The sequence below is a fragment of the Phocoena phocoena genome, chromosome 1 (assembly GCF_963924675.1).
Source record: "Phocoena phocoena chromosome 1, mPhoPho1.1, whole genome shotgun sequence".
Classification (NCBI taxonomy): domain Eukaryota; kingdom Metazoa; phylum Chordata; class Mammalia; order Artiodactyla; family Phocoenidae; genus Phocoena; species Phocoena phocoena.
In genome coordinates this window covers 7,366,381-7,387,870 of record NC_089219.1, presented here as the reverse complement: position 1 = coordinate 7,387,870, position 21,490 = coordinate 7,366,381, and the positions used below count along the sequence as shown (strand labels likewise).

Below are 21,490 nucleotides of genomic sequence, written 5' to 3'. Positions count from 1 at the left end.
TGATAAACCGTAATGGAAAAGAATATGAAAAAGAATATATACATGTGTGAGTGAATCGCTTTGCTGTAAAATTAACACAATATTGTAAATCAACTGTACTTAAATAAAATATATTTAAAAAAAAAGAATGGAAAGGAGCACGGGAGTGGTAAATATCCCTTTGGGAAAAGGTGATCAAGTACAGTTTTCATTCAGGTGTGGAGTGTGTCCCCAGGAGGGATGGGAGGGCAATTTTTCTCTTTGTGTTTGGTAGCTTTTCAAAACTAATTTTCAGGGTCCAGTTTGAAGAGCCTAATCTCTTGGTCCTTTTCTATTGTCTGTCTTGCTTTTCTACAGAGTATTCAGGAGTTGAAAATGACAATGAAACTGAGCCTGTGCCTGTGGCCTCTGCAGGTTGCTGGACTTCCTTGCCTACGGTTCACTATTGTGTTTCATTTAAAGACGAGACATCCATTCATTGTGCATTTCGCATGAGACACCCAAGTTGCATTTTGGTCCCAGACACTATTTGAGCTGCTGCTTTGCCTTATGCTACCCCACTGCATCATGGGATTTCCCTTTTCTGCCCATTCTGATCCCGGTTGAAGTGAGAACAAATGACTCATTAATGCAATGTACTAATGGGAATTTTTTCTTTTCCTCATCAAATTTTACCCCATCCCACTGCGTGAGGCGCCCCGCTGAAATCTCACAGGCTAAGTTTGGTTGGGAGGCCACCTCCTGCTTCTCGTGTGTCTGAACCAGGAGACAGGAAAAGACTCGTGGCTAGATATCCTGTCCTGACTGATAATAAGTTTTAAATAATGTTTCTTAGAAATCTCGATCCCTAGTGACGATTTAGTGTCTAACGTCCCTTATCCGGAGTGAGGCAGGCTGCTGACAATTGGTCTCTCCTCCTCCTCCAGTGTAAGAACAGGGTTTAGTACCTCCTGGTTTTGGCTCTTTGTTACAGTCTGTCAGGGGCCACCTTCTGGCTTTTTCTTGTAACATCTTCACTCTTCCCAGTTATCCTCAGTAGTAGGAGACAGGCACACAGGGACTCAACAAAATAGCCCGTGTTGGCGGCCTTGATACTAGGCTTTGTGCAGGGTAGGATTTTAGCATTCCTCTTACCTTTCTACTCCTGCCTGTGTACGTTCATCCCCAAGTCTGTGTGTATTCCCCGAGTATGCTCAGTTAGAAAAAGCAGCCCAGGGGAATTACCTGGCGGTCCAATGGTTAGGACTTGGCGCTTTCGGTGCAGGGACCGGGGTTTGATCCCTGGTCGCGATGCAGCCAAAAAAAAAGAAAAGGAAAAAAAAAAAGAAACCCAGCGCCGGATCCAGGCAGTGGTTGAAGAGGCTGGCGCTGGTAGGACATCGCTTGTGTACCATGATGCCGGGTGCAGCGAGGGCCACCCTTACCAGGAAGTGGCCGCATGTGTGGGGACACTCACGGGACCTCTTGGCTTCTGGGCTTCTGGGGAGGGACCCCCAGCTCCTCTCTTCTCCGGACCACGTGCATGACCATAAACCATTTAATTTCCTCATTGTGCTTCCATGTCGATTGCAAGGCTAACAGGATCCGGTAGGAACTAACCCGCATGTCCACCCATCAGGCTGCCGCCACCGGTAACATGACATTGAAAAGTGAAGCAGGAGGCCCTGGGCTACACTCACAACTTCTGCTTTTCCACCCCCGTGTTCTGCAGGTGGTGACCTGTACATGACTCAGTTTTTCCGAGGTAATCTGGCTGGCCTGACAATCCGTTCCGGGAAGCTCACAGATAAAAAAGTGATTGACTGTCTGTATACCTGTAAAGAGGGGCTAGACCTGCACATCCCCGAAGACGGCGGCAGCGGTGTCAAGGTAACACCAGCACCCACCTGCATGGCACCCACGACTTCCTCCAGCACAAGTGCGGAGGCTGTTGGCATAAGGATTGATCGGTGATTGGTCCTGAGCTGCTTTTACTCACAGCATCTCCGATACTACACGTGTGGGGTGTCTTTCTCACACCAGTTCTCCAGCTCCTGGACCCCGACTCCCCAGGCGTCCTGTAATCCAGTTCAGTCCTGACGCTAACTGGGCACCAGGCCCCACTGCCCCCCACGTGCCTGCTCCTCTGGTGCCAGCTGCAAGGATCTGGGCCTCTGGTACCCACACTTGGCTGAAAAAAGTCGAGGCTTCCCACAATCCCTCGCCCTTTTCAGGTTCAATAATTTGCTAGAACTGCTCAGAAAACAGTTCACTTACTGGTTTATTATGAAGGATACAACTCAGGAACAAGCAGGTGGAAGGGAGGCCCAGGGCCAGGAGTGGAGAAGGGTGCACGGGCCTTCCACGCCCCCTCCAGGTGCACCACCCTCCCGGCACCTCGCTGTGTCCACCAGCCCAGAAGCTCTCCAGACCCTGTTGTTGAGAAGTTTTTGTGGAGGGTCTGTTATGTAGGTATGATTGACCAAATCATTGACGACTGTTGATTAATTAACTCAATCTCCAGTCTCTGTCCCCTCCCCAGAGTTTAGAGGTGAGGCTGAAGGTCCGATGTAATCACGTGGTTGGTTTCTTTGGCAACCAGTCCGCATCCAAGAGTCACCTCATTAAGGTAAATTCTGGGGGTGGCTGAAAGGGGCTTATTAGGAATAAAAAAAAGATGCCCCTATCCGTCAGGAAATTCCAAAAGTTTTAGGAGCTCTGTGCCAGAAACCTGGGACAGATCTGTCTGTGCCTTAGATATTTACCATCATATAATAGGGTCACAGTCACTGGAATTACGTGAGCTTTTCTTCTCCAAGTCACCAATTCACATCAGTCCCAAGCTCATCCTCTTTGTTAAAGTGTTGTGGTTTCAGCTTCTTGCCGTTAGAACCTTATTCTGTTCCTGTCTCTCTGTTCTGGTGCCATTTCAGATCCAAGCCAACCCCAGTCAGTCAGTGTTGACCTTGGAGGGAGAGGATGTAGCGGAGTTGGATAAGGCTATGCAGCACACTTCCTACCTGAATTCACGACAGTTCCCCACACCCGGGATCCGAAGACTCAGAATCACCAGCGTGGTCAAGTATGTGCTGGCTTTTAACAATAAACCTGTCTTTGCTCAGTGACCCTTGAGAAGAAAATGTGTGTATTTAGGTTTTTAAGTCACCCCAGCCTCCCTTCTGTAAGGAAAGGTGATCTGTCCCTCGTTACCAGAAAGTTTAAGTGATGTTTGGAAGCACATTCTGGGAGTGGCCGGCGTCTTGTCCGCTAGGTGGTTGTGGAATCCTGTGGTCCACCTCCGAGCGCCTTTGTCTGTGTGGCTTGAGAAGCCGCCTCTTAAAGCCTGACCCTTCCATCCCCTTCCTCGTTGGCAGGTGTTTTAACGAGGCCGCCTGCCTCGCAGTCCCCGTGTTGGATGGCTACGTGATGGTTTTGCAGCCGGAAGAGCCCAAGATCAGTCTGAGTGGCATCCACCATTTTGCTCGAGCGGCTTCCGAATTTGAAAGTTCGGAGGGGGTTTTCCTTTTCCCCGAGCTTCGGATCATTAGCACCATCACGAGAGAGGTGGAGCCCGAAGGAGAAGGGGACGAGGACCCCACAGGTGACAGCCTAGACCAGTCGCCCAAAAGTGGGCGGCTGAAACCCCACTGCTGCTACTTACTTCTTGGCCCTTTACCTCTGTGATTTTGTAGACTTGAATGTTTTAATGCTGTTCTTGGGTCTGCTTCTGGAATCTGACCCGTGGGCTAGAGCTCATTATGATCTTTGGAAAGCCACCTAGAGGGTCCTTTCATCTTTTTTCCAGTTTGACGTCAGTATCTGGGATGGCTCTTGTGGGTTGAGAGGGCAGGGGTTGCTGCTGTAGGGGTTCTCCTGCTGGCTGGCCCCCCATTCTCGGGCCTTCCTGGTGGTGGCCAGTCCTCCTAGACACATAAAGCAGCCCCAATTCTTGAAAATGACTGTCCTGTACCTCCATCCGTGGTCCCTAAAAGGCCTCTGTGAGTTGGGGGATGAGCAGACAGGCTGTCGCTGTGAGCACCTCCCTGGGCTCCACAGCCTCTGCTATTTCCGGTTGGGCCATCTTTGCAGTTCAAGAGTCACTGGTGTCAGAGGAGATTGTCCACGACCTAGACACCTGCGAGGTCACGGTGGAGGGAGAGGAACTGAACCGAGAGCAGGAGAGCCTAGAAGTGGACACGGCCCACCTGCAGCAGAAGGGCATCGAAGTGAGCAGCTCTGACCTGGGTGTGGTCTTCACAGGTGAGAGGCCAGACCCCAGACTGGGAGAGTGAAGGCTCAGAGCTCAGCGCCCACCTCCTCCCAGCTCAGCAGCTGGAGAGAGTCCTGGAGGAGGTGGGAAAGGATGAGTGGTGGCCACGCACCTTCTCCCAGACGGGACGGGGAGCACAGCTCTGCCTGGTGTCCAGTCCTCATAACGGGTGGAAGTTTGGGCGTGTGTGGTACCTGCCCCTCAGCAGGGGACAACGCCCCCGCAGTTGGCAAGCCAGACGCGCGGCCGGGTGGCTCTGGGGCCCGCCTGCAGCCTGCCTTCGCCCTCGGCCTGTGTCCCTAAGCTCAGCCACTGCTGTCTTCCCCGCAGGTGTCGACACCATGGCTAGCTACGAGGAGGTCTTGCACCTCCTGCGCTATCGGAACTGGCACACCAGGTCCTTGCTCGACCGGAAGTTCAAGCTCGTCTGCTCCGAGCTGAATGGTCGCTACGTCAGCAACGAGTTCCAGGTGGAGGTGGGTCCCGGGCTGTGCTGAGCAGGGCAGCAGCGTGGTGACCGGGTGCCTCGCTCATGGCCCTGATGTTTGCCAATGCCGATTTTTAGAGCATTCGTGTTTAGGTTCATCCTGGGGTGGGTTGCCTTTCCCAGCCGGGGGGCTGCTCCCCATTAGACCTGCAGAGGTTTGGGGGGACAGGTTATACACGGGGTGGGCTGGGGCCCAGCACGGTGCCCCCCCTTCACAGGCTGCCTTAGCCTGAGAGTCAGCGGGGCCTCTGGAGGGAGGTGGTCAGGACCGAGTGGCGGTCCGTGCCTCGGGCTGAGGGGCAAGGTTGTTTCTTGAGATTTGACACTGCTTTCACCGGGGGAGCCGGGGCTGCTTTGCAGATGGCTGGCCCTGCCGTGAATAGATCCTTGGCGCAGGGCGAGGGTTGCCGCCGGCACCGGCAGGGCTGCTGTCCACTGAACGTGGTCGTGGGGACTTAGGCCGCAATGGCCAGAGGGCACGCGTCCTGCTGGGACACCTTTCGTATCACTCGGAGCTTCTGTGCCCTGGAGAAACGGACCCAAAGTTACTCTCAGCAACTGAACGCCTCCGTCGTGACCCCGTTGCAGCAGAATTAAACTCACAGGGCTGAAGAGCCCATGAGTGTGTTCTTTGAGCCAAAGGGTAGCAGATTTGAAAGGAAATAAAGGCCCTGATTTGTGCTCTCTTTCACGTGGCTGTAGCTTTGGGAAAAGAGGGGCAATGTGGTGTGCCCGGGCTTCTCGAACCACCCGTGGTGAAGGGCCAGTGGTGGTGCTTGTGTCTTCTCCAGTCTGTGGTGGATGAATTATTTTATTAGATACAATAAAAGTGAGCTATTCCAACAGCAGAATGTTCTTGGCTGTGTGACAGCATCACATGGTCACAGCAGCCTCCCCGGCCGCTTCTGTTCTTCTCTCTGCCCGCCAGCACCGGTCCAGGGCCCACTTCGGTGGTGCTGGTCAAGTGCATGTCCACTCCATCCGCGGACACATTCAGGCTGCCCTTGTGTCTCCGCTGCAGGTAAACGTCATCCACACGGCCAACCCCGTGGAGCACGCCAGCCACATGGCCGCGCAGCCGCAGTTCGTGCACCCCGAGCACCGCTCCTTCATTGACCTCTCAGGTCACAACCTGGCCAACCCCCACCCGTTCGCAGGTAGGCCTGGGACGCCCCTCCCCGACTCCTGCCGTGAGCTCAGCCCCGCTCTTCCCCCACCGCCGCTCAGAACAGCCACCAGCGGCCTGGCTGTTATTCCACGTCACACGAGGAAACCGGAGCACGGACGGGGCGGTGGGGGCCCGAACCCAGACTTGAACCCGTGCTCCTCCCGTTCTCTGGGGGGCGCACGGAGCAAGCAGTGGAGGCCGAGGGCACACGGCAGGTCGGGTCGGGTCTCGTCCTCACAGCCGTCCTGTCTCCTCCCCCCCGCAGTCGTCCCCAGCACCGCAACCGTCGTCATCGTGGTGTGTGTCAGCTTCCTGGTTTTCATGATCATCCTGGGAGTGTTCCGGATCCGGGCTGCTCACCAGAGGACCATGCGGGACCAGGACAGCGGCAAGGAGAACGAGATGGATTGGGACGACTCTGCCCTGACCATCACCGTGAACCCCATGGAGGTAGGTGAGGGCGGCGACGCCCCGACTGAGAACCCCTGCAGGCCAGGGCCCCAGGGAGGCTCAACTCACCTTCAAGCTCACATGCTTTGCGTGGTCCGCACCATGACCCCGCGTGGGCAAACTGAGGCCTGGGGGGGCCTGCTTTAGGGTCACGGTCCGGCTGTGGCTGGTGCCCGGAGCTGTGCTTCCCTTCGTCTTTGGTGAGGAGCCTAGTCCAGCCCCTCTTGCTGGGTCGTGGGATGTGGCTTCCAGCCGGTGGACAAACCCTGGGTCACCAGCTGGGGCGCGGGAGGGGCTGGATTCATCGCCTGGTCGCCATGTCTCTCTGTCAGACATACGAGGACCAGCACAGCAGCGAGGAGGAGGAGGAGGAGGAGGAGGAGGAGGAGGAGGAGAGCGAGGCCGGGGACGAGGAGGATGACATCACCAGCGCCGAGTCGGAGAGCAGCGAGGAGGAGGGAGTGGAGCCCGGCGACCGGCAGACTGCGAGCCGGCAGCAGCAGCTGGAGTGGGACGACTCCACCCTCAGCTACTGAGCCGCGGCCGTGCCCGCCCGCCGTCGCCTTCTTTCCTGCTTCAGGAGGCCCTGCTGTCATCCCTGTGCCCACCCCAAGGGTCCACGATGTACAGAGTCATCCTGGCCAGTAGGTCTGCAGAGCCTCCCCGTCGCCGATCTCCGCCCACGCTTGGTGTATAGGACCATAGGCTCCCCCTTGCTCCCTCCCTTCGTCCGCCCTGCTCGCTCTTAAGTTATGTGAGGAGCTGACGCTCGCTCTGTGGCTGATGTCAACTCCAGAAAAGCTGCAGTGACTGGACTCCTTGACAAAGGGTTAGAGTTGCTCGCTCCTACCTGGTAGTCCTCTTCTTTTTTTTTTTAAAAAAAAAAGTTTTTATTTTTTCCAAACTAGTGCATGTATAAAATGGCAGAATGGGGTTAATATGTAGATGATGAACTGACTTTTTAATATTTTGTAAATAAATTGGGATTCCTCATGTCTTTTGTGCTAGCATAATCCGGGGCTGGATGCAAAGTGGAGCGGAGACACTGAGCGTGGGAGGGGAGGGACCGGAGACCCTGCCCATCCCACCCCGCCCCCCACCCCGCCCCAAGATGAGGAGAAAGGAGCACAGACATTGATCTGCTGCCCGGCAGGAGGGGGCCGGATCAGGGACCCCTCTTTGGAGGCTGGAAATGGCCAGGTCTTTTCTTTGGGATTCTACTCATTGAGGGCTGCGGGGAGCTGGGGTCCCTGGCCATGTTTGCTCCCTTCTCCAAGGACTGGCATTTCCTCATGCAGGAACCTGGACTCAGGTGCAGCCTTGGGGTCCATACTGAATAGATGCAGGTTTCCTTGCTGGTGAGAGTATGTTTCGATCATGTGGGTGGTGCAGACCCTCTGACCACTTGGTCTGGAGACAGCAACAGGCCTGGGGGATCCGTACTCAGAACCTGGCGGAAATGACGCCCAATGGCCTGAAGGCAGTGCTCGATTCCCCGAGCACCTGCGCCCCTCCTCCCCAGAGCCCCCGGGGGGTGAAACCCATGCCCAGTAGGTGGTGAAGGGAGAGAACCGCAGTCAGGAGCGAAAACCCCTACAGCACGTGGTTTTTAATTTACGTGTAAATTTTTAGATTTCTAAAACGGGGGGAAAATAATTTTGAACGCTGTTCTGTGATCATAACTGCTAGTTTCGGGGACACTGCCAGCTGTCCTGTGTCGTGTGTGGCCACCCCTCCATGTACTGTCACCGTCGCTGCTCTGTTTAGACCGTGGATAGACGCTAACGCGTAGACGGGACCCTCCGCGCTGTCTGTAGCCGCCGTGGTATCACTTTTCAGATGTGTATATTGATGATAGGTCAGAAAGTGTATACATACAATAAAGTCTGTTCTAACTCCAGTGGGAGAGCCGTTTGCTTTTGGTCTTGTTTTCATTTTAATCCTGCATTCTGTTTCTTTCTGAGCCAAGAACATAACATACCAAGGATTTTATTTCTTTTAATCTGTTTTTACCTCTCATTTCAAGGTTTCAGACTGTTGAACCTACATCAGTTACGCTGAACTCACCTTCCCCACACAGAAACATCAAATGAGTTAAAAAAAATAGAAAATACTCTTCTCGTCAGGCACACAGGCCACGCACCCAACCGGCTGTTGCTGTGTACATGCAGTGTGCTGCCCACACCACGAAGCACAGACTCGTCCAAATAAATAACAAGTAGACACACACTCGGCTTTTCCTGTTTCCAAACAGGTGGACGGGTCTGATGAATTCAGCACTTAGTTGGGAACCAGAGTCTGGTCAGTGGGGCTCTGTGGGTGGCGTGGATTGCTATGGGCAGTGCCTCTCGGCCACCTCTCGTGAACCAAGAAACAGAGTTGGCACCTGGACTCTTCTGGAAGCCGTGCACCAGGGCTGCTGACAGGGCAGCTACTTCTGGCTCTGCTGAGCCGTGCAAAGCCTTTTGAGAGGTAAGTGGTGTCGCCCCTGCGGGTCCCGAGTCGGCTGCTAATACATGAAGCTCACCTGTGGGCTTCCGGAAGCCCAGGTTCTTAGCCCCATCTCCAGAGTTGGCTCCAGAAGGCTGAGGGGGGCCCGGGAACCTGCATTTCTCGAGCTCCTCAGATGCACCTAAGGCCGAGCCTGAATCATTTCAAGCTAAGTACCGTCAGAGGACAAGATGCCACCACACCCCTAACTCTCACGCTTCTGCTGCCTGGGTACTGGGAGCAGGTTCTCAAAGGTGAGCGTTCTGGAGAGGAGATCAGGTCTTTCATGACCTAAAACCTGCTTTAGGAGGAGGGAGGTTACATACAATTGCACAAAGTACTCGCACCTGCTTGTGTCTTGATCCATGACCAGGATGGGCTAAATCAAGCTCAGACCTTTTTAATGTGTCTCGAGGACCAGCGTGCGCTATATGTGATGGGCGCTGGGGCCTTTCTCCCGAGCCGTAGAGGTTCAGTAAAGTAGTTTGGCTATTTTTTTTCTCACCCGCAAACAAAATCACTTTACAGCAGAGATGCGTTCCCGTACCCAGGAGTCGCTTTAAAAGTGGAAAGCAGGGCTTCCCTAGTGGTGCAGTGGTTGGGAGTCCGCCTGCCAATGCAGGGGACACGGGTTCGTGCCCCGGTCCGGGAGGATCCCACATGCCGCGGAGCGGCTGGGCCCGTGAACCATAGCCGCTGAGCCTGCGCGTCCAGAGCCTGTGCTCCGCAACACGAGAGGCCATAACAGTAAGAGGCCCACGTACCGCAAAAAAAAAAAAAAAAAAAAAAAGTGGAAAGCAATCATCCCTGAATCTAGAGGGTACCCAGGCCTCCTCTGGGGGCTGCCCAGAACTCAGTCAGTGGAGGGCACGCAGGTGGAGGGGGTGAACAGGCGTGGGTGCCCTGTCTGGACAGCAGGTACCGGGTCACTGCCAGGCACCAAGACCGGTGTAGCACGGCAGGAGCCTGGGGAGGAGGCAGCTCCCGGACGGGAGAATCATCTCTGCCGGCTCCAGACCCACCAGCTGGAAGACTTGAGGTCACAGATCCTCGGCGAGATGCGGCCTCGAGGTGCCGGGTTCACAGTGTCTTCCCATCAAAGCCCAGGGCTTGGATGGGGAAGTGGGAGGACGGTGCCCCTCCCCACATTAGGGTACATTTCCATGTATGGCTGTTTAGCTCCCGAAACATTTCAAGTCATAAATAAATAACCAGTGTAAACAAAAGGCAGTTGTGTAGGTTCTTTCCCAAGGATGCCGTCCAGCCTTTCAGGTCCCGGAGGGTGGCCGAGGATGCCCGGCTCCCAAGACTGGCAGCTCGGTTGTCTCCAGGCCCAGGGCTTGGACGGGCTGCTATTGCCTGTTATCTTTGGACACGTTGTGGGCCAGCCAGTTCACTTTGGTTTTCCAGCTCTCCCGGAGGGCTTCGTTAAACTTCACCCGGAAGTGCTTTAGAGCCTCCTCCTCCGTCTTCCCCAATGCCAGAGAATCCTGAGGTAAGATGGAAGCAATGGGCGTCCCACGGAGGGGCCTGGGCCCTGCTCAGCAGGGAGCCCCGTCTCCCTGCACCTCCACCCTCTCTGGGCAGGTAACGCTCCCTCCTAAGAGAACTGCACCAAGGGAGCCAGGAGGGCACCTACCCAGCACCTCCCCCGGAAGAGCTCTTCGTTCCGACCCCAACCAAGGCGGCCCCCGCCCCGCCCCATCCTCAAAATAAGATGCCAACTTGAGCCCGGAGGTCTTGGCCCCGAAGGCGGGCGGCTTGGCCTTCTCCACTGGAAGCTGGCAAGAGGAAGAAGGGAGGGAGCAGCTTCTTCCCAGGAACTCGGGGGCCATGGCCCCCCCCCCCCCCCCCGCCACCTCAGTCCCCACCCCAGCGTCTCATAAACTGAAAAGACGCAGGAAGGAAAGACAGTTTTTAACCATGGAGGGAACCCTCTTGTACAAGTGGAAACGCCCACAGCCTGCGGAGGACGGGAGGGTGGGCCAGAGCCGGTGGCTTCCTGCCAGACCTGGGTCCCAGGCCGGTGTGAGCACACGCGAGTCAGGAGGGCCCTGTGGGTCCACCACGCTCGGGGGTTGGGGGCGTGGTGCCTCGAGGAGTCCGGGGCTCCCTGGTCTCCTGCCTGGCGGGGCCCCGCCCTGGCGTTTACCTTGAGGTACTGGATGTCTTTGGAGCAGCTGAGCTCGGGCAGGCCTGCCGCCCGCATGAGAGCAAAGAGGTGGAGAAAGAGCAGCCCGTGGCGCCGCAGGATGGTGTAGGCCCTTTCACAGTAGCCCCGGAACCTGTAGTGGGAGGTCAGGGAGCGGGCCGTGGGTCCTCCCGTCCCCCCGCACCCTGGAAGGAGCCGTGCCCACAGAGCCCCAGCGTCCTCTGACTGACCGCCCCCGGCACCAAGGAGCATCGCGGGGGTCTGAGGCACCCTCACCTTTCAAATTTCTCACTATTATTCGTCTTCCCCTGCTGGATCACGTGCACAAAGTCATAGGTGAGGATGAACGGGACTCGCTCACGGTTGATTCCAAACTTGGTCTTGAAATTCCCCAGAAAGTGGCCGAAATCAATGTGGAACAGCTGAGGGGAGGGAAGAGCAAAGACCCAAAAGGAGTCAAAAGGGAGGGTGCCTCACCCAGAGGAGCCTGGGGAGGGAGAGGGAGCTGGAAGGGCTTGGATGTGCGCAGAGCAGAACGGCCAGCGGGCCGGCACCGGGCAGCAGGCACCGTGCTCACGGCAGCCCCGCGCCACCCCTACCTGCCCGTTCTCCCGGATCATGATGTTGTCGCTGTGCCGATCGCCGATGCCCAGCACGTATGTGGCCACGCAGTAGCCAGCGCAGGAGAGGGTGAACTCCTCAATGGCTCGATCCAGGGCCTCCCTGGGGGGCAGGGATGGAAACCACGGCCACACCATTTTGCAGCTTCCTCTACCAAGAGGTGGTGTCTATGTCCCCTGCCCTTGAATCTGGCCTTGTGACTTGCTTGGACCAACAGAACATGGAGGAAGTGATGCTGGGCACCTTCCAGAGCCTGGGCCTTAAGACACCTTGCAGTTCCTGAACCTCCCCTACTGTCATGGAAGGAAGCTGAGGCTAGAATGAGAGGCCACATGGAGAGAAGCCTCAGACGTGCAATCCTCCAGGCCCAGTCAAACTACCAGATGAGAGCAGTTGTGTGAGTGATTAAAGCAGAAGAACCACTCAGCTGAGCCAGCTCAAGTTGCAGATTTGTGATTTAGGCCCCTAAGTTCGGGGTGGTTGTTATGCGGCAATAACTAACTGATACATGTGGGAACAGAGACCTGACCCACTCCCCCACCCCCTACCCCACAGCATCTATGGGATGGCCCTCAGCTGAGCCAAGAAGCCACAGAGACAGTCAAAGTCCCTCCTCCTTGCCTTTGATTCCCGAGGTCTGCCTCTTGGGAAGGGGAGGGCGTCTGTCCCTTGGGCCTGAAACCTACCCAGGGTTCTTGGACTTGAGCCAGTTGAGCAGAGCATCCTTGTTGAAGGCAGCCGTGGCCGCCATGTTGCTCTTGTTCAGCTGGATGTTGGCGATGGTGTCTGAGTGAAGCACCACCTCGATGAGGCCTGTGTGGTCCCCGGTGGAGAGGCAGCCGTAAGGGGTCATCCTAGCCAGGTGGGAGGAGGGGCAGGTGGACACAGTGGTCAAGGGCTGTCCCAGGGGCTTCTTGACCCCGAGGAGCTTAACCCAAAAAGGCTGCAGGAGAGGCTACTCAAGTTGCTGAAAAGAGGAGGCAGGTACTAGGGGCGAGCCCTTGACTCCCAGGGCTCCAGGGAAGGTTCCTTGGAGAGGTCACACCAGTACCCAGGATGCAGAGAGGAAGAGTCGGCACCTTGGCTGAACTCATGTTTGCTCAGAAAGAAAAATCCAGGTGGCTTGGAAGATGATGGGGCAGGAAGCCAGGGATGCTTGAGGGAAAGGGACCAATGGAGGGAGACAGTGCAAAGGGCCAGGGCTGGCCTTCTCCACCCTCATCCTGCGGCCCTATCGCCTCCCTGACCCCGAGTTTCAAACTGGTCCCTGCTCTTCTTAGAAGAGCCAGTCTTTTTTCCAGCTGAGGTGGTAATGTCAGCTTTGACAGGGGACCCCCTCCAACAGGGTATGGTCCTAGGCCTGGTGCAGGCACAAGTGGATGACGGGAGGGCCTCTCACCTCAGGTCCAAGCCCTCCTGCTTCCACAGAACGTCCATCAGCTGGATCATCTGCAGGGTCAGCATGTCCTGGCGGAGGTCTGTGCAGCCGCCCCCGGGGAGGAAAGGCATGAGTTTCAGGTGGGTTCTCCAATCCCAGCCATGCCCAGGCCCCGGAGTCCCAAGACTCTGTGTTTTCATCAGCTCGCCCTCCAGGAGATCTGCCCCTGGCCCCCACTGCAAGGTGCCCCCGCCGAGGGTAGTATGGCAGGGCGAGGGGAAGCCAAGTCCTCAGCGGGTCCCTGCCCGGGGCCCGGCCTGCTCACCATCCCCATTCTTAAAGATGATGCCCACGGTGCCATCGCTGCCCGCCTCCTCATTGCTGTACATGACCCACAGGGGCTTCATCTTGGAGTCCATGAAGGTGCACTGCTCCACGCTGCCGGACCAGACAGCAGTCAGCAGTGGGCCCTCCTCAGGGCCTGGGGGGAGGGGAGGGGGTGGGGAGGCCCCGGCTGGGGCCTGGGGCTCACCAGACTTCAGCCAGCAGGGTGCTGGGGTCGAGTGGGGACTGCAGGTGGGAGAGGGCCTCCAGGTAGGTCTCCTGGCGCAGGCACAGCTGCATCAGCTCCTTGGTCTGGGGCTTGGTGGTCTTCTGGGAGCTCACTTTGACGACGTCGTTCAGGGCTTTCAGCTTGCTCAGCGCTTCCCCCTGGCCAGGAGGACGGGAGGGCAGCGTGGGCAGGCTGGGAGGGGCAGGCTCCGAGCCTCGGCCTGGCCCACACGGTTCTACAGGGGCCGGGGCAACTGCCCCAAAGCAGAGCCCGGGCAGGGGTGCGGGAGCCCCGAGCCTCACCTGTTTCATCAGCACCTTCATGTGATGGGTGCTGCCCCTGCAGTAGGCCTCCATGATGAGGCCGAAGCGCAGGGCCACCGAGGGCACGTGCATCTCGGAGCTGGAGAGAGGAAGAAGGGGCTGAGCCTCGCCTCGCCAGGCGGGGCCACACAGCCCCTCCCAGCCCGGCAGGACCCAGCCACCGAGGACACCGGGGCTGGCCGGCGGAGACGCGAGGCCCGCAGGCAAGAGGCCCCTCCTCCCCGTGGCCTTCCAGGTGAGTCCAGCTACCGCAGGTGCCAGAAGAGGAAGTGGCCGATCTTGCGATTGGCCAGGGCCCGGTCCAGCAGGAATTTGGTCAGCTCGCAGTCGAGGTAGGACTCGTACTTGAGCACCTGCACCAGCTGCAGCAGGTACTGGAAAAGCTCGTCGTCCCTGCAGAGAAGGGGGGCGGCTTGGCCCGGAGCTGCACGGCTCGGGAGAGGGTCTGCAGCTGGCGAGGGGGCAGGGTAGGGGCGGGAGGCCAGCCTCACCTGATGAGCAGGCCCCCAGGAGAGGTCTCCAGCCAGCGGCTAGACCCGGGCCATTGGGGCAAAGCCGCCCTCTGAAGATGGGGAAGTCCGCGGGACTCACGTCAGTTTCCGCAGGGACTTGATGGCAAAGGAGCCCACGTGGCGGTCAGGGAAGCTGAAGTCCAGCAGCTCCAGGGCGCTCAGGACGGGCAGCTCGGGCCAGGAGCACAGCAGGTAGAGCATCTGGGGGGTGCCGGTGGTCAGGGCAGGGGGCGCAGGCTGCGGTCTGGCTCCAGACTCTGCCCCCTCCCCCGGCCCCGGCCCTGCCGCCCACCTGGGCCACGTCCTCGTGCTTGTTCCACTTGGTGACCAGCAGCAACCGGGCCAGCGCCTCGGGGAAGTGCTCCTGGATCTCGTGCCGCATCTTCCACACCAGGTCCTTCTCGTGCTCGTATAGCTCCCCGGACCCCCGGCGCTCCAGGATCTCCCGCAGCTGCAGCTGCTGAGGGGCACAGGTGGAGGTGGGGGGGCGGTGAGGGCTGCAGCCAGGTCCACGCCCCACCGCCCACGGCCCCCAGCTCACCTCCTCCTCCGTGAAGCGCCCGTGCTCCCCATGCCGCCCCAGCTCTAGGATCTGCAAGAGCGACCCTGCTGTCAGCGGCAACCCCGGGGCCTGGGCCAGCCTGGCCGGGGGGGGCCCCCGGGGCGGGCGTCAACACCTCGGCACTGCTGACTTTGTGTGCCAATGACTCTCAGTGGTGGGGACTCTCCCGCGTGCTGTAGGGCGTTTAGCAGCATCCCTGACCTCCGCCCATGAGATGCCAGGTGCATCTCTCCCACTAGTTGTGACAACCAAAAATGCCTTTGGACATTGCCCAAAGTCCCCTGGGGGGCAAAGCGGCCCCCGGTTGAGAATCACTGCTCTAGGACACATGAGGATTCCAGAGAGTCAAGGAAGCCCCCAAGCGTGTGTGGGCACCCAGCTCCCAGCCCGGGCAACTCACGGGGTGCAGGGACCATGTCCTGGGGAGCCCCAGAGGCAGGGTCAGGACAGTTAACCTTTAGCTTCGAGGTTTCTGGGCAGGGTGGGTCCTGGACCCCAAATGGCGAGGGCCCCCTCACTGACCTTGTCCAGGGCAGGGTAGTATACAGGGTGGGGGGCCACCTCAGGGAGAAAGATGACCAGGGCGGCTGCGCTCTCAGTGTTGGGGTTACTCCGCACGGTCCCACAGGGGTTCAGTAGCTCCCCTTTCTCGTCTGGATACAAGGACAGATGGGAGTTGCAAGGGGAATGTCATCACGTGTGGGACCCACCTCCCCAATCCCCTGGCCTCTGCCTCTCCCTCCTGGCCTGGGCCAACCTGGGACGGAGGGCCACATGTAGAGGCAGCGCTCGCCGGTCTTGAGCTGGTTCTTGTAATCAAACAGCATGAGGTTGGCCCAGGCGATGGGGCAGTCCTGGGAGAGAAACCGGGCAGGTCACAGCCAGCCGCCAGAAAGCCTCCGTTTGCTCATCTGCAGGATGGGCCCAGCCAGACCATGCTTCCCACCCTTGCCCAGACTCCCTTTGAAGCAGCTAGCAGAGTCAGTCACCCCTCGACTCCCTTCTGCTCCCGGATGCATCCCACTCTCGGCTTCTTGAGGAAGCCTCAAACAAACCACATAGGCCCTAGGGAGCTGGCCCAGCTCAGCTACGAGTGAGTCAGGGTGGCTCGGTGGTCAGTCACATCCTGGGCCCAGTGACTCAGTGCTCGACCACCACTCTGTCTCCAACTGGCTGCTGACTCAGGCCACCCCGCTCCCTGCAAGGACACTGCATTTGTCCTTCCAGGGCAGGGAGCTCCCTCCAGGTTCCCACAAGGACCAAAGGCCCAGGCCCAGATATTCCGAGTCACTGTGCTCATAAACCCAGGAACCCAGCACCATCACACGGCAGGCAGGGGTGGTGGCGAGCGCGCGCGTGCGTGCGTGCGTGTGTGCGCGTGCGCGGTGTGGAGAGGCTGGGCTTCCCAGCACCATCACACGGCAGGCAGGAGTGGTGGCGAGCGCGCGCGTGCGTGCGTGCGTGCGTGTGTGCGCGTGCGCGGTGTGGAGAGGCTGGGCTTCCCAGCACCATCACACGGCAGGCAGGGGTGGTGGCGAGCGCGTGCGTGCGTGCGTGCGTGTGTGTGTGCGCGTGTGCGGTGTGCAGAGGCTGGGCTTCACAGGCCCTCCTGGACCCCATCCCCAGGCTGCGTGCCAGCTGGGATGCTGGGAACGGGGTGAGCAGTGGCCCCGGGGCGGGCTCCGGGACTGGACTGGGACCATCACGGAGCGCCTCCCAACCGGCCCCACCCACCGCCTTCTTGGACTTCTTCTTGGTGGAGCGAGCCTTCTTGGCCTTCTCGATCACCGCGTAGAGCGCAAAGCAGAGGCGGGCCATGCGCGGTAGATCGCAGATGTTGATGTCGAACTCCAGCCGCTGCTTCCACACAGGCTCTGAGCACACGCTCACCTCCGAGCTGGACACCGTCTTGCACAGCGTCTCGTTGCCGTGGAAGAGGCCGGCCTGCACCACCAGCTGGGGAAGGCGCGGTGCGGGTGGCAGGCGGCAGAGGCCCAGCCTCCCTCTCCCGCCCGGGTGTCCCTCCCACCTAAGGCTCGAATCTCCTCTGGAAAGGTCCTCATTTCACGTGGGTCTGAACCCTCCCCCGCCAGGTGCTTGAAGGTGGTCCGGAAAAGGGAGGGCTGGCTGCCTGAGGGGGAGGTGTGGTCCTGGGGGGAAGGGGAGGGCGGCGTGGGCTGTGCTCCCCACTGACTGCGGGACCCTGGGGCGTGTTGGCTCCCTGCTCTGGGCCTCAGTTTCCCCATCAGGGCTCGGGAACTCCAGGGGTCCTTCTAGCTTAAGCACCCAAGGGTGCCCCCACTGCTCAGAATGGCATGAGCCCCTGTAGGCAGGGAAGGACTTAATGCCGCCTGCACATCTCACCCTGCCTCCTCATGGCCCGGCCAGAAAGCTGCCCCAGGCAGCCCTCCAGGATTCATCCATGGGAGCCCACGCCTGCCCTGCTTGTGAAATTACCCCAACCAAAAAGTGCTCCCCAAAGAGCCCCGACCTCCTTGGACCCGGGATTCCTGTCCTGCAAATGGGACGAGAAAACCTGCACCCTCACAGGGCCGTCCTGAGGCCAGAGGAGGTGGGCGTGTGAACGACCCAGAGGTGGCCGTGGCCTTGGCCCCGGCCCAGCTGGAGCGGCTCCCCTTCTGCGCCTGTCACCTCTCAGGCTCTGCGGTTCCTCTATCCCTGGGCTGGGCCTGGCCCCACTACCTCCACCAAAGTCAATACCCAGAACTCGCTGGGCCCGGTTTCTCCGAATTGTCCTCTCTGGCCGGCTGGCCTGCTCCCCTCCCCCCTTCCTGTTTTGAAGCAGCTCATCACCACCCCCGGCAGGGATGCTGGGTAATGTGGTCAGGTGGCTTTCGTGTGACACCCCCCCCTTCTTCCTCCGCCACCCATCCAGGCCACAGCCACCGTGTTTGTGCAAAAAACACGCACTCCCCGGGCCCTTCCCGGCCCAGGAGCCCCTACCTTCATCCGCTCATCGGCATTCACTTTGCTGCCCTGGATCAGCTCGATGCAGAAAGGCTGTTCCAGGGACCACAGGGACACCGAGGCGGGCTGGGCGGGGTGGAGGGGAGAAGCGGGGGCGTTAAAGCAGGGGAATTCAGGGGAGGCTTGCGCTCTCGGTCGCTGCCAGGGCGCGTGGCCACCGCGGTGGCAAGGGTGTTGCAGATTCCTGCCCGCAACGCCATCCTTTACCAGAAAACCTGCCGTGCAGGCGCCCCAGGGGGCCCAAGACCCCCCGAGCGCTGCAGGGCATGGAGTTCTGCCTACAGCACGGGAGACAGGAGGGGCAGGCGGCCAAGCGCCAGGCCTAGAGGCTGCCCCAGGAGTCCAGACAGGAGTCCACCCCAGCCCAGAGGCCTAACTCTCAACCCCGAGCAACCAGAAGGCATGAGACACGGGGCCCCTGGACCTATGGCTGGTCCAGGGCGATGCCCAATAGGCGCCTGGGCTGGACCTCAGGTGGGAAGGAGGGCTGCAGGGGAGGGTAAGTGCAGGGCGCCAGCTCACCTTCTTCAGAGGAATGGGGGGCGGTTTGGCGCGTGGCTTTTGGACTTGGGGGGCGGGGTCGCTCTGCTCGTCCCGCATGGCGAGGATGGAAGAGGAGTGCACCATGGTCAGGTGGGGGGTCAGCCCGCTGTGCAGGCAGCTGCAGATGTACTGAGATGGGGGGCGGGGTGAGTGGCTCCACTGTTCCCTGGACGACTGGCTACCCAGGGATGCCCCACGCTGGCCCCTGCCCACGCCAGGCCTTCTGGGGCCTCTCCTGCTGGCCCTTCCTGCCCCCGCCCACCTCCCTGTGCTCACGGGGAGAGCCAGCCCAGCAAGGGAGCACTCTCACCGTGACCCCCAAGGTCTGGCTTGTCGGGCTCGAGAGGGGCCGAGGACCAGCTCCCGCCCCCCCGCCGCCCCAACCCAGGCCCCAGGCCAGGACTGCAGGGACCCCAGGCCTCACCTGGAACTGGCAGAGGGGGTGGCTGCCGTACAGGTACTCGTGCTTCCCGTTCACCTGCAGTGTGTAGTCCTCGGGCTGCTCTACCAGCGGCTGCCGGAACACCGTGGCCTTCTTCCGGAGCGCGCAGGCCATCAGTGCCAGGGGCACATCCTTGGTGGACACCTGGAAGGTGAAGCTCTCCTAGGGGGAGGAGGGAGGGTCAGTCCTCCACGCCTGCCAAGAGCCCATGGGGTTCTGGGGCACAGGGGGTGGGCTGGCCCGTCTGCAAGTATTAGGCGCCCCCTGCCCCCTGAATGTGAGCTCCACGACGGCAGGCTCTGATGATGGCACGTGGCCGACACCAGGAAATACCTGTTGGATGCGTGAGTGGACCGAGGACCAAAGCCTCTTGGTCACTCTGCCTTGTGGAACTCGCCGGGTGGGACGTTTGGCCAAGCCCCTCGTATGCAATGGATACCCTACAAATACCACCCGATGTTGCTGGGAGGAGGGTGAACTGGGGAGGCTGGTGGGTGACCGGGAGTCTCACAGGGGAAGTGTCCCCCGTGGACACGGCAGCCTGCATGCAGCACACGGGCCGGCGTGAGCCACCGCTCACCTCGCTGCCCTCGAACTTGACGTTGACGAGCAGGGCCCGGTTGGGGACGCGCAGGGTGCCCGGCCCCCAGCTCCGCGCCGAGGGCTCCAGCTGCAGGGGGAAGCTGTACTGCAGCCAGGCCTCCCAGCCCAGCTGCTGCCGGTGCGCGGCCACCTCCTCGCAGAACTGGCGCATCTTGGCTCGGAAGTCATTCACCTCTGGGTCTTGCAAGGAGTCAAACTCGTGGAGGCCTGAGGGGCAGGGGAGCCGGGTCAGCGTGGGGCTCGGGGGCGGGGCGGGGCGGGGGCGGGGGGCAGGCCCAGCGGAGGTGGGACGGCCTGGCCTCCGCAGGGCACCTTTGCCGATGAGCAAGCTGATCTGCGAGTTGATGAGCTTCTTCACCCGGTCACCCTCCCGGGCCACCAGGCGCAGGACGGGCAGGAAGGGCTGGATGTCGCATAGCCGCCGCTGCTCGTCCTCCAGCTCCTGCTGCTCCGCGGTCTGGTTGACGCAGGTGAACACGTAGGCCTCGGGGTCACTGAGCATGTGGAACAGCGGCTCATACTGGGCTCGGTGCCACAACACCTGGAAGGGAAGTGGCCGGTCAGCTCCTCCCCTACGGTGGGCGGGGCCCCAGGGAGCCGGGAGGCGGGTGGAGGCTGGTCTCACGACCCTGACAAGGGGGCAAAGGCAAGATCCCAGGACCACTACTCTCTCCGTCCCTTGAGCATTGACCACAGGGTCACCGGGAGTCGCCGTCCCTGCCCTTCTACGAACGGGGCCAGGTAGGCTCTAAACCTGGAGCAGAGCGGTGGGTCCTACGGTCTCCCCTGTAGGCTACCCTGAGAGATGGCCATCCAGACTTGACCTCCAGGCACCCAGCTAATCGTTCCTGGTTCATCACCCTGGTCTTTAAATGACGGCAAGTAATTCAGAAAAGTTTCACACACCGAGGGGGCCATAAACGCCTCTGCGGGCTGTGTCCAGTATGTGGCCTCGGGGTGAGGAGTCCCCAGGGATCACAGGAGCGCCACTGGGGCACCAAGTGTTACTGCAAAGGTGCTCACCGCTGAGTCACAGAGAAGATGGAAAAGGAGAGAACAGCTCTACTTTTCTTCCACGGGGGATGGATAATTACGGTCCATCAATGCAAACGGATAGCACAGGCGTGTGACCCAGAATCTAAGGATACCTGAACTTCCAGGGAATTCCCATATCTTTTTTTTTTTTTAATTTACTTGTTTTATAATTTATTTTATTTTTTAAGATTTTTGGCTGTGTTGGGTCTTCGTTGTGGTGCGCGGGCTCTCTCTAGGTGCCACGAGTAGGGGCTACTCTTCGTTGCGATTCGCGTGCTTCTCATCGCGGTGGCTTCTCTTGTTACGGAGCACGGGCTCTAGGTGCGCGGGCTTCAGTTGTGACTCGCGGGCTCTAGAGCTCAGGCTCAGTAGTTGTGGCGCACGGGCTTAGTTGCTCCGTGGCATGTGGGATCTTCCTGGACCAGGGCTCGAACCAATGTCCCCTGCATTGGCAGGCGGATTCTTAACAACTGTGCCACTAGGGAAGCCCCCCCCCATATCTTTTAAAATTCATAGCTGAGGATCTCAAATCTGAGAGTTGCAGAGTCCATCTGTCTGCTTCTCTGAGTTCCAAGCTCTGAGAACTAGTTTTAAGGTCAAGATTGTACCTTCTTGATGGTGCTGAGGTTGGCATTTCGGGACACAGGGAAGTTCAGATAGACCCCCGTGGGCAGCAAGAAATCAACGGCCACGCTCTGATTCTCCTCCTTGGTCCAGAATTCCATGGGGCAGTCAACCCCGGGGGGCATCCTGCTCTTTTAATTCTCGGATACCAATCGTCCTGCAAAGGAAGCAAAGGCAAAGTGAGGCCCTAAGGTGTGCTGGGTGAGTCCTTTAATAGGACCCTTTGGAAAACAGGATTTCAGGACTTTTGTCAGCAGGAAGCTTGGGATGGAGTCCCAGCCGGGAGGTAGCTTGTGGCTCCTGCTGCCCCAGGCCACTGTCTAGGCTGAGC

General features: G+C 59.2%; 2 protein-coding genes across 6 annotated transcripts in view; one reads left to right on the top strand and one right to left on the bottom strand.

Moving 5' to 3' along the window:
* CLSTN1 (calsyntenin 1) overlaps nucleotides 1–6,869 on the top strand; it is a 39,615-nt gene extending 32,746 nt beyond the window's left edge. Inside the window, exons 11-19 of the mRNA XM_065895721.1 lie at nucleotides 337–393; nucleotides 1,691–1,848; nucleotides 2,892–3,040; nucleotides 3,333–3,559; nucleotides 4,048–4,218; nucleotides 4,559–4,704; nucleotides 5,737–5,872; nucleotides 6,149–6,333; nucleotides 6,666–6,869. Coding sequence (XP_065751793.1) covers nucleotides 337–393; nucleotides 1,691–1,848; nucleotides 2,892–3,040; nucleotides 3,333–3,559; nucleotides 4,048–4,218; nucleotides 4,559–4,704; nucleotides 5,737–5,872; nucleotides 6,149–6,333; nucleotides 6,666–6,869 — 1,433 coding nt within the window. The remainder of the gene's footprint in view (nucleotides 1–336; nucleotides 394–1,690; nucleotides 1,849–2,891; nucleotides 3,041–3,332; nucleotides 3,560–4,047; nucleotides 4,219–4,558; nucleotides 4,705–5,736; nucleotides 5,873–6,148; nucleotides 6,334–6,665) is intronic.
* A 3,306-nt stretch (nucleotides 6,870–10,175) lies between these two features.
* On the bottom strand, nucleotides 10,176–21,284 carry PIK3CD (phosphatidylinositol-4,5-bisphosphate 3-kinase catalytic subunit delta). Of its 5 annotated transcripts, none has more exons than XM_065895268.1 (22): nucleotides 21,144–21,284; nucleotides 19,813–20,041; nucleotides 19,478–19,707; nucleotides 18,880–19,059; nucleotides 18,435–18,584; nucleotides 17,889–17,978; nucleotides 16,659–16,880; nucleotides 15,682–15,778; nucleotides 15,447–15,577; nucleotides 14,904–14,954; nucleotides 14,655–14,822; nucleotides 14,442–14,563; nucleotides 14,100–14,243; nucleotides 13,830–13,929; nucleotides 13,507–13,685; nucleotides 13,300–13,412; nucleotides 12,996–13,074; nucleotides 12,283–12,450; nucleotides 11,575–11,698; nucleotides 11,252–11,397; nucleotides 10,976–11,108; nucleotides 10,176–10,313 (listed from the first exon to the last, which is right to left on the bottom strand). In XM_065895268.1, the coding sequence occupies exons 1-22, from the start codon at nucleotides 21,282–21,284 to the stop codon at nucleotides 10,176–10,178; spliced, it is 3,135 nt and encodes a 1,044-aa protein (XP_065751340.1). The 5 variants fall into 5 exon arrangements, with proteins under 5 accessions (XP_065751340.1, XP_065751349.1, XP_065751357.1 ...); XM_065895277.1 differs by having other exon boundaries at nucleotides 14,655–14,819; XM_065895285.1 differs by having other exon boundaries at nucleotides 18,435–18,497.
* Nucleotides 21,285–21,490: the final 206 nt, after the last annotated feature.